The 11,709-nt window shown below is 39.6% G+C and overlaps 1 protein-coding gene across 1 annotated transcript in view; it reads right to left on the bottom strand.

Annotated features, from left to right (window-relative positions):
• Positions 1-711: 711 nt before the first annotated feature.
• GJB7 (gap junction protein beta 7) overlaps positions 712-11,709 on the bottom strand; it is an 11,889-nt gene continuing 891 nt past the window's right edge. The window contains exon 2 of the mRNA XM_017538916.2: positions 712-2,652. Within this exon, the coding sequence (XP_017394405.1) occupies positions 1,821-2,627 (807 nt within the window). The 5' untranslated portion in view covers positions 2,628-2,652 and the 3' untranslated portion in view covers positions 712-1,820. The remainder of the gene's footprint in view (positions 2,653-11,709) is intronic.

Raw genomic sequence — 11,709 nt, 5'->3', positions numbered from 1 at the left:
ATATGGCCAAGTAGTTGAACTTTTTTACTTAGGAAGAACTTGTCATAACTGATGTGAAAAGGCTGAGCTCCACCAAAATATCTTTGGCATCAAACTCATCCTCGGACTGAAAAAGTCCCTTGTTTCCATTCCAGTTCTGCATTCTGAAACCCTGTTTTCTAGATTCTGTGCCATGATCAGGGTCTCAAAAACAAATCTATTTACCCACCTGTCATTGTCACACATACACAAAATTCATGGTTACCTGCATCTGTGCAGGCTAGATGTTTTCATGTTAAATGATAAGTGCATGGTGGTAAGCTCAAGTCCAGCAGAGACCTGTGGTATAAATTGAAGAAAGGGGTAAACCACAAATTTCACCTTCCTCTCTGTTATCTAGAACACAGTCCTTAAGATAGAGATAATGACCACTGCTGGTGGGTAGTCTGTAGACCACGCAGTGACCCAGATAAACTTCATTGTGCATGACTTGTAATGAGATTATATTACAAAGAGGGCAAGCCATGGAAGATACAACATAATTGGTTTTCAGTTAAAATTACATTTTTATGCCCTGATTTTCTGTTAAATTCCCAAGGGAGAATAATTATTGCTGAGCTATCTTTACCAAGCAGTGTTGCCAATCCTGTTCTAAAGTTGTCAGAACATGTTTTATTTCACAGAATAATCAAACCCACTGCAGTCTAGCAAAGATACCAATGACAGCCAAAGAGCATTGCAAAATACCTTTATTTTTATTCTGGAGAAATGTGCATATGTTAGTGTATTAAATCCAAAGGGAATGTATCTAGACAAATATAGAAAAGTAAAGAAAGTTCTATTCTTCAAGTGATGAACTTGTTAAACATTCTTGCATCACTGTCACAACATAGTACACATTTTACTATCTGTCCTAGAGGAGATATACTAGTAAATTATATGTAAACTGTGACATACTATACAGTACATAGTGAATTCCTGATTATGAAAGGTTCAACAATATGAATATTTACAAAGTATTTCAATGTTTTTTGGTTAAATAGAAGAGTAATTATCGAGTGGGCATGTTCTTTTTCTGTGGCCTCCGGTCCTATCAATGTGTTGCCTTCTGGGGGACCTGTCTTCCCCTCTAACTCTAGAATGCCCCTTTTGGATGTCTACTGGTTCAGGCTTAAGTGGGATACCTCCCAGTAATATTTGTACCTAATTTGGAGACCACCGAAATGACGGCTCTTTCCTTTGCCCTAGTCCACTTGTATCCACGGATCCCTGAACTGACAAAAGGCCTGGGCTCTGTGGCCTTTTCCCCAGGTAGGGTCTTCCTGTTGAATGTGCCTCTGTGTGCCGCCAGCTGGCTGCTACCCTATCCCACAGTTTCTCCTTTCAGAGATTGAGTAGGACAGGGAGTGGGGCCTTGGCTGCCACTTTGGAAAGATTGCCTGTTCCTTCATTTCAGCTTGGAGGCCATCACATTTGTCTGATGTGCCACTTTTCATATTTTCTGGTTCATTGTGCACAAATTGTAATGAGACAGAAAAAACAGAAAATTGACACAGGGTTTTTTTCTTTTTTTCTTCTTTTTTTTCCTAAGAAATCTAAGCTCTTAAAAGAATCCTGTTAGATTTCTCCATGCTAATTTGCAATTAACTGTTCTACAACAACTCATGTTATCTACCTACTGGAGAACCCCACAACAAAACAATGAGACCTCAGTCTACTGCTCACAACTGACAGCATACTCACCATGTAAAAAATTTCCTCCCAAATGACACTAAGGCTGGCATGCTTTGTCTTCCAACTCAGCTCAGGCCTTGCTGAGTAGGGATGCAGGTCTTCTTTGTTTAACACCCTTGTGTGTCACCAAGTAGCTTTGCTTCAGGTAGCGGGAGTGTGTTTATGGCCAAGCATGAATGATGATTCCGAAGTAGGGGAGGGGCCCCTCTCCCACCACATTCAACATATCTGAGGCCGTGGCACTCACACACTGAGGATTTGAGTTTTTTTGAATATTTTTGGAGATAGCACTTAATAAAGCACTTGAAAACCAAAAAGCTCAGTTCAGTGAAATTCAAGACAATACACAAGCATGAGGTGATGACCAAGAAGAGGATGAAGATTGTCTTCTCAGTGGGTTTGGAGATGAAGCAGTCCACAGTGTTGGGACAAGGCTTCAGATCACACTTCATAAGGTAGGGAACACTAAAACCATCATACAGCTTATAAAATAAAACAAGGAAGCCAATTTCAAAACCAGTTTTAACAATGAGGCTGATAAGATAAGTGTACCATAGGCCCCCATCCATTGTACCTGGGCTGACATAGAGTTTCTTTCTGTGCCTTTTCTCTCTACCCTCATGATAGGCTACATGTAAAACCACCAGAAGGGAAGGTGTGGAGACCATGATCAGTTGTAAGGCCCAAAGTCTGACTTGGGAAATGGGGAAGAAGTTGTCAAAACACACATTTTCACAACCGGGCTGTCTACTGTTGCACTCAAACTCTTTCTGCTCATCTTTCCACACGTGCTCTGCTGCCACCATGTAGACCAGCAAACGGAAAACAAACACGACAACCAGCCAAATCCGTCCAATCCCAGTGGAGTATTTATTTACTCCACTCAGGAGGTCTCTGAGGAACATCCAACTCATGACTTAGGCTCAAAAGAAGGCAAGACTCTGCAAAATAAAACCATTTCATCAGGATTCATTTATTTCTATTCTACAGATCATTTCTACTATTTGAAGGATTATGTAAGTAAGTTACAATTTCTACATTATAACAACTCTGATGGTTTAGGGCTTTCTAAGAATCCCAAAGGATATGCTCTCTTACATATAAGGAGATGATACAACTGGTCCATGGACATAATTAATCCCATGTCCACTTTAATTTGAGATTTGGTTGGTTGTCTATCCACCCCCCACCCTCTACCCCATTTTCAAACAATTCTGTGGTTGGCAAAATCTTTCTAGTTAATTGCTTCTCTCTAAAGATGGTTGGGTCATGTTACTGATAAGGATAGGATTAGATATGAATATCAAAGTGATCCTGGTATCTTGAAATGTCCTTCACATGCCAGATTGTTGAAGCTGTAATCTCTACTCATGTTCTCTAATTTGTTAAAGCCCCTCCCAAGCCTTAAGATTTATTCCCTGCCTCTGCCCCTGTCCCTACTTCCTCTTGGTTCCTATATCCCATATCAGCAGCTCAGCTTGCCACCAATTTGATAATGAAAAGTGAAGCTGTCCAATATAAACTTACATAAACTCTGCTCCTTCATGCTCCAGACTGACATATCCACACCCAATTTACCTTCTTTACCCACTTTGGAAGGAGAGTCTCCCTCTTCTTGCCTCAAAATAATTATTCAAACTCTACATCCCATTCTTAATCTATCAGTCTTCCCTGTTCTATATTCTGTGGTCTTCAACACCCCCATCTCCTTCCTCTCAGCATAGAAATATGCTTAACTGTTGTCCAGTTTTAGTGGGGAACAGGCAGAATCTCCATAGCTTATCTTGCTGACAGTCTTTCTTCCTTTATCCCTCATTTCTACTTCCTCAACTGTTATTTACTCCTCAACTCAATGAGTCTAGTTTTTCTGCTCATCATCATACTTAACATTTATGCAAAAGTTAGCACTGTTGTGCAACTGTCAAATCTTCTGGACACTTGGATTTTATGTAATTTTCCTGTGACATTTGACACTGTTGCCTGCACTTGTGTTCTATACCACTCTACCCTCTCTTGTTGTTTCACTCCTCCTGATTCTTTCCTCTTCGTTTTTATTGTACAGCTCTTAAGAGTTCTGTCCTTTGGTCCTTTGCTCTTTTCTTACTCTTCATGCTCTCCCTAGAAAATCCCACTCATCCCCATGGATGACTTCTGCTTTCAGCTTCCTGACTCTCCCTAAATCTACATAGCTCCCTGCCTCATGATCGTCATCTAAATGTCTCACAAGAATTCTGAACTGGATACATCTACAACTGAATTTATTCTCTTCCTTGCCCTTCGCATTCTTATTGAATGGCATTACCAACACCCAAGCTTCCCTCAGAAATCTCATATTCTTCCTAGACTCCTCTCTCATAACCCTTTTTTAATTGCCCACAAAGTTCTTCATATTCTTCCTAAGTATATCTCAAATCCATCTGTAGGTCATTGCTGAAATCTCTGTCACTCCTAAAACTCTCTCACTAGGTTCTATTTCCAGTCTCATCATCTCCTCCCCTTCCCTTCTAGTACATCCCTGATGCTATTTAACTCTCTTAAACTTCTCCCCATCTCTTGCTCTTTTCCCAATAAAAGCTAATAAAAATCTGGAGAGCCTTCTTTTTCATTTCAGTGACATTTTCTTTCTGGCACTGCGTGCTTCCATCTTATTGAACTCCATGGGATGGGCCTGATTCATTGTTTCTTGGGCCCATGATATGCTCAGAACTCTGTTCTGTGATTTTGAGGTGATCTCTCAAAACCACTCTGAAAGGTGGTTTTTGTTTTTTGTCTTTTTATCTTATGGTGATGGTGATTTTGTTTTTTCAAATGAAAAGGCAGACTCAGAAATGAAGCTGCTTTCTCAAGGTCAAAAAGTAAGATGCAAAGCAGGGCTCAAGTCCAATTTCCATTATCTGACAGCATGGTTTCTCAACATTGGCACCATGCACATTTTGGGTTGATTAATTCTTTGTTTCAGCAGCTGTCCTGTGCATTGTAGAAAGTTTAGCAGTGTCTCTGGCCTCTAGCAGCTAGAAACCAGTAGCAAAACTCCTCCCCTACCACTTGTGACAACCAAAAATGTCTCCATATATTTCCAAATGTCCCCTGTACAGAGGAGACAAAATCTCCCTAGTTGAGAGCCACTGCTTCAACTTTCTGCCGTAACCAGTAGATGTAGGCTAGAGCTCCAGGCCTGCCACTAATTTACCTTATAATTTCTCAGGTGAAAACCTTGCCTTTTCAGGTCCTGTTTCTTATTGCAATAATTAATATTCTTGGTTTCTGCATAGACTCAGCCAAAAGAAAATCATGGAAATGATGGTGTGAGGGGTACCAGGGAGTTAAGAAAACTGAGATGTTGTTCCAACAGCACGCATGTCGGGAGCACAACACGTGTTCTCCTACAGAGGAGGCCATATGGAGCAAGCCCACACACTAGAGCCCTGAGAAGACAAATGAAGGCTAAGAGGTATTTTCAGGGAAAACAAAGCTACGTGTACACAATGCCCTATTCACCAGGAAATAAATACTTCAATATCTTTGGTTTTCAGGACACAAACAAAATTGTATTAAATAAAAAGCATTCTTAAGCCTGCCGGAAAGGTTAATGTCTTTATGAATGATTAAAACAAAGCCCCAAAGATTAAAAAGGAAAAAAAAAAGATATTATGTTTCCCTATGACATGTATCATTGGGCATTTGTCCATATTACTCAAGAGGATATTTATGTAATTGTTACAAAACATTTGAAAGTACCGTTTTAGAGGTAGGAGTAAGGTAAGAGACTGTGTTGCTAAAGAAAGGCAATTAAAAAAAGTGATCTTTGAATAGAATCAGAGGATGATGCCATCAAATGTCAGGATTATGACTTTTATTTGATAAATGTCCATCCTATTTTCAATTTTTTTTTTTTTAGATGGAGTCTCAAAAAAAGACTGTTTGGAGTACATGGCATGATCTTGGCTCACTGCAAACTCTGCCTCCTGGGTTCAAGTGATTCTCCTGCCTCAGCCTCCTGAGTAGCTGGGATTATAGGCACCCGCCACCATGCCCAGCTAATTTTTGTATTTTTAGTAGAGACACGGTTTCACCATATTGGCCAGGCTGGTCTTGAACTCCTGACATTGTGATCTGCCTGCCTTGGCCTCCCAAAGTGCTGGAATTATAGGCATGAGCCACTGCACCCAGCCCCTATTTTTCAAATTTTTTTTGCTGATGGAAAGACAATGGCATTTCTGGTGGGGAAGTGATACTCTAATGTTAATTCACTTTGGTTTTTTTGTTTGTTTTTTGAGACAGGGTTTGGCCCTGTCATCCAGGCTGGAGTGTAATGGTGTGATCTCAACTCACTGTAACCTCTGCCTCCTAAATTCAAGTGATTCTCCCACCTCAGCCTCCCAGGTAACTGGGACTACAGGCAAGTACCACCACACCCAGCTTATTTTCATGTTTTCAGTAAAGACAGGGTTTCATCATGTTGAGCAGGCTGGTCTTGACCTCTTGGTCTCAAGTGATCGGCCTGCCTTGGCCTCCCAAAGTGCTTCGATTACAGGTGTGAGCCACAGTGCCTAGACTATTTATAATCTCTTAATTGCAATTTTAGGTTCTCTCCTTGTTTTTAATTTATCCCTTTTCTTAAGTTGCCAAGCATCACTTCCAATTTTTTAAGAGTTCCTCTTAATGTTTCAAATGTACCAATTATCCTATAACTTTCTTCTTTTTCTTAAGAAGCAAAGTTAACTTCACAGGAATTTAGATTGGAAAAGTCAATTAATAAAATATTTTCAGCAAAATATTCAATATTCTCAATATTGGGCATAATTTTGGAAAGTTGCAAATTTTCCCCATTTAATTTAAATTAAAATTGAGTGTGGGGAGAAGGTGCTGGAACAACTAGATTTCCACATGCAAAATAATGAAGTTGAACCCCTACCTCACACCATTTAAAAATTAATTCATAATGGACCTACAACCTAAATATAAGAACTGAAACTATAAAACTCTTAGAAGAAAATGTAGGAGCAAATCTTCATAACCTTGGATTTGGAAATGGATTCTTAGATATGACACCCAAAGCATGAGCAACAACAAAAATAGATAAATTGGACTTCATCAAAATTAAAATTTTAATGCACAAAAGAACACTACCAAGAAAGTAAAAACACAACCTATAGAAACTGAGAAAATATTTGCAAACAATATGTCTAATATGGGTGTATTATCTAGAATATGTAGAAACTACTAAAATTCAAAACAAAAAGACAAACTAATTTTAAAATGGGCAAAAGATTTGAGTAGACATTTCTCCAAAGAAGATACACAGTGGGCAATAAGCACATGAAAAAGTGTTCAACATTATTAGTAGGGAAATGGAAATCAAAACTACAATGAGACACCACTTTGCACTTACTAGGATGACTATAACTTAAAAAACAAAACCACAAGTGTTGGTGAGAGAAATGTGGAGAAATTGGAACACTTTTACTTTGCTGGTGGGAATGTAAAATGTTGCAGCCACTGTAGAAAACAGTTTTGCAGTTTCATAGGATTACTATATGACCCAGCAATTCCACTCTTAGATATATACCCAAAAGAATTGAAAACAGAGACTCAAGTAGATGCATGTATTCAAATGTTCATTGCAGCATTATTCTCAATAGCCAACAGGTGGAAGCAACACAAGTGTCTGTCAACAGATGGATGGATAAACAAAATGTGGTTTGTACATGCATTACTCAAGCATAAAAAAGGATAACGTTCTGATATATGCAACAGAATAGATTAACCTGGAAGCCCTTATATCAAGTGAAAGAAGCCAGTCACAAAAGGACAAGCATCGTATGATTCCATTTATATGAAATATCTAGAATAGGCAAATTAATAGAGACAGAAAGTAAATTAGAGATTACTAAGGGCTAAGGAAAGGAGAATGGGAAGTCAATGCTTAATTATTACAGAGTTTCTGTCCGGGGTAATGAAAGTTTTAGAAATAGATTGTAGTGACAGTTGTATGGCACTGTGATGTAATTAATGCCACTGAATTATACACTTAAAACCAATTAAAATGGTAAATTTTATGTCATTTATAGTTCACCACAATTAAAAAGTTAAAAAAAAAAAAAGTGAGAGGAAGCCTATTTAAAATATAAGGAGACTGGCAGGACACAGTGGCTCATGCCTGTAATTCCAGCACTTTGGGAGGCTGAGGCTGGCAAATCACCTGAGGTCAGGAGTTAGAGAGCAGCCAGGCCAACATGGTGAAACCCTGTATTTATTAAAAATATGAAAATTAGCCGGGCATGATGGCAGGTCCCTGTAATCCCAGCTACTTGAGAGGCTGAAGCAGGAGAATTGCTTGAACCTGGGAGGTGGAGGTTGCAGTGAAATCATGCCACTGCACTCCAGCCTGGGCAACAGAGTGAGACCCCATTTCAAAAACAAAAACAAAAAACACCACCACCACCAACAACAAAAATAAATGTGATTATATATATTTAAGGTATACAACATGATGTTATGGAATACATGGGGGCCTATATAAGCTGAACATTTAAAGAGAACAGTTTGTTTAGGGAGTAGAGATAGGGACAAAAGAAAGGACAACAAAATGTGAATAATGCTTTTGTGCATTATCCATATTTTTTCAATAAGGGTATATAAAATCAAATCTGAAAAAAAATAAACCTAATAAGAAACAGTATGAAATCAGAGACCTATCACTCTTTCATACGTGTATATTTGGTTCAACAATTGAAGAAAGCTGTTTATAGAATAATGTTTACAAAGCCAGCCAATTAACAAACATCTGTTATAAAATCATATAGTGAATCCTTTTAAATCTTTCTTGCCTCTGCATGTATGTCAGTGACTCCCACATTACCTATCTCCAGTGCGGACCTGTCAGCTCCGACTTTCAGCTGCCTTCTTGTCATCTCCACTAGGATGTCATCTCTTAAACAATATTCAATAGTGAAATCTTGCCGGTACTTTCTTCACTTTCTTTCTCACATCCAAAGCACTGATCCTTCTCAGTGTTCTCTGCCTCAGTAAACTGCAACACCATTTGCCCAAGTGTTGAGGCCAGAAACTTGGAAGTCATTCATCCTTCTCTCTGCCTCAATCCCCACATCCAGGCTATATTCAAGGCCAAAGTTTTTACCCTTGAAATACATACCAAAACTTTTCACTCTTTTCATCTGCACTTCCACCACTCGAATCCAAGCCACCTTTATCTCCTGCCTGGAACACCATAATAGCTTCCTGTCACTACTTTTCTCATTCTTGCCCCCTCCAACCCATTATCCATTCCATAGCCAGATGAACTTTTAAAATGGAGACTATTCTCATTTCTCTGCCCTACCATGGCTTTCTACTGCATAGAGGGTAGAGGGGAAAAGGCCAAACACTTACCTGGACAACAGAAGCCTGTGTAGTTGTGTCCTTGCCTGCATCTCTAACCTCGTCTTGCATATCTCCAAAGGATACTGGACTCCAAACATGCTTTCCTTGTTCAGTTTCTCCTTTACACACTACATCCATTCTGTTCCTCAATTCTGCAATACTCTGTTCCCCTTAACCTGAATCAGAGTGGCTTCCCTGGACCCCACTACTCTAAATTAGGTTTTCCTTGGTACTCTTGTTCATTATGTTGGCATTTTTCCTTCATGCCACTTGTAAGTTGTAATCATAAACTTGTTTATGTGATTAACATCTGTACAGATCACATGTGCTTTAAGAGAAGGAACTACAGTTGTCAGATCAAACAAGTAAAAATGTAGAATTCGCAGGAAATTTTGAATTTCAGATACTACACATAACAATTGTTTGATTCTTATTACACCAATTTACCAAGCAACCTTCTGAGTAATATTTTCTTGCTGAAATTGTTTATTCTGTGCAAGGAAGTCCTCCTGAGATTAGATACAAGAGTTCCAGTTGCTGGAGATGCATTTTATAAATCAGGCTCTCTGGGCTTGGCTTATGTGGATGAATCACTTAGAATAGATTAAACTCTGAGTAGACAATACAACTGACTTTCTGAACTTTTGGAACTGAGTGCCAGTTCCGACTGTGGTGACACTGTTGAGACCCCTGTAGAGCAGCTCGCTCGTTCTTCTCTTATTGCAGGATTGAGCTTTGCCACACTGGCAACTTCTCCCCCAACACAGAAGGCTTTACTTCCTGCGAGGTTCAGGCAATGTCAAGCTGGCCTCTGGGAGGAAGACAGGCAAGGCTACCCTGCATAAATACTGTCCAAAAATCGCTTGCACTGCTGGGAGCTGGAGAGCTGCTTCATAATCCCCCAAAAGTGCTGTTTTGGAACTTGTGCTTCAGGAGCACTAGATTTCCAATTGCCTTGTAGACTGCCAGCAACACTCCCTGAAAAATTCATCAACCTTCATACCCAGCTGCTTTCAACTCTTAGTAACAATTTTGATCATCCTTGGGCACTTGACCATTTCTTCAGATTTTCACAGCATCTCATCCAATGCTTACCTCCATCCTCAATAGTGGGCAGGATGTATGGTACAACTTTCAATTTAGCGATGGAAAAACTGAAACCCAGAGAGGTAGGAGACTCATCCAACACTTCCAATAAGTCAGTAGCAAATCCAGCAGTAGAAGAACCCAAGTTCTTCATGGCTAATCTCTACTCTCTCCTGAGTGCTGAATTCTCTGGTCCATTCATAACTCTGTTCTATCTTGCACACAAATCATTTGACCCCTAAAGAAAAATGTTTCCCTCTCATGGGCATCGTTCCACCTCTGGGTCCTGTTGTGCCTGCTGACACTAGCAAACTCTTTAATTCCCGGTTTGAATACAAGGCAATTTTATTTTTGAGCATGGCCTATTTGGAAACAGTATTTCCCAAACCCAGGATCTGTGGCCCCCTGAGGGTTTGTTGTTATATTCTCAAGTGTCTACAAGAAGTTTATATATATGTTGTTATCCCTAAGCTTTTAAAAAACAAACACAGAGGCCAGGCACGGTGGCTCATGCCTGTAATCCCAGCCCTTTGGGAGGCCGAGGAAGGCAGATCACAAGGTCAACAGATTGAGACCATCCTGGCCAACATGGTGAAACCCCATCTCTACTAAAAATACAAAAAAAATTAGCTGCATGTGGTGGTGCCTGCCTATAGTCTCAGCTACTTGGGAGGCTGAGGCAGGAGAATTGCTTGAACCCGGAAGGCAGAGGTTGCAGTGAGCCAAGATTGAGCCACTGCACTCCAGCCTGGTGACAGAGGGAGACCCCATCTCAAACAAGCAAACAAATAAACACACACAGAAAAGCAAAAAAATTGAATGACCAGCTCATATTTCAGGACTGCCAGAGGATTTCAGCATTGTGCACTTACATTTATGAGCGTTCAGCAAACTACACAGCACTCAGGCCCAATAGAGTCTACCACCTGTTTTGTAATTAACACTTTTTAAGACCCAGCCATGCCTAGATGTTTACTGTTGTTGATGGCTGCTTTCATGCTAGAACTACAGTGTTGAGTAGTTGCGACAGAGACAGTATGGCCCTCAAAACCTAAAATATTTATTATCTGGCCCTTTGCACAAAACATTTGCATTGTACTTAAAATCATACTGGAACCAAGTACCAGAACTTTAATTATCTCAGCCTATGAGAAACAACACATAATGGGTATGCTCAAGAGAAAGCCAAATAAATGAAGCCACGAGGGGTAGATATACAGCAGGAATGAAGCCTGCAAATAGTTTAATTGGAGACAAAAGGTAGCCAACAAACAAGCCGTCAGCTGGCCCACAGAACAGGTGAGCCCAGCTTCAAAGATTCAGGCTTCTATAGTTAGTAGCTGGTTCTCTCAATGAGTAGTGATTTAGTTTCAGCAAAATGATATCTTTTGTCTGCTAAACTTTAATTATTTTAATTGTGTTGGTTTCGTAATGTTCAATTTTTATTTTGTAAATATAGATGCATAAGAGCCATAAATCTACATGTAGTTTTAGGTTTTTTTTTTTTTTTTTTTTTTTTTTTTTTTT

Source organism: Cebus imitator, unplaced genomic scaffold, assembly GCF_001604975.1.
Source record: "Cebus imitator isolate Cc_AM_T3 unplaced genomic scaffold, Cebus_imitator-1.0 Scaffold117, whole genome shotgun sequence".
Taxonomy (NCBI): Eukaryota; Metazoa; Chordata; class Mammalia; order Primates; family Cebidae; genus Cebus; species Cebus imitator.
The sequence above is the reverse complement of the archived record's forward strand: the minus strand, read 5'-3'. Positions and strand labels throughout refer to the sequence as shown.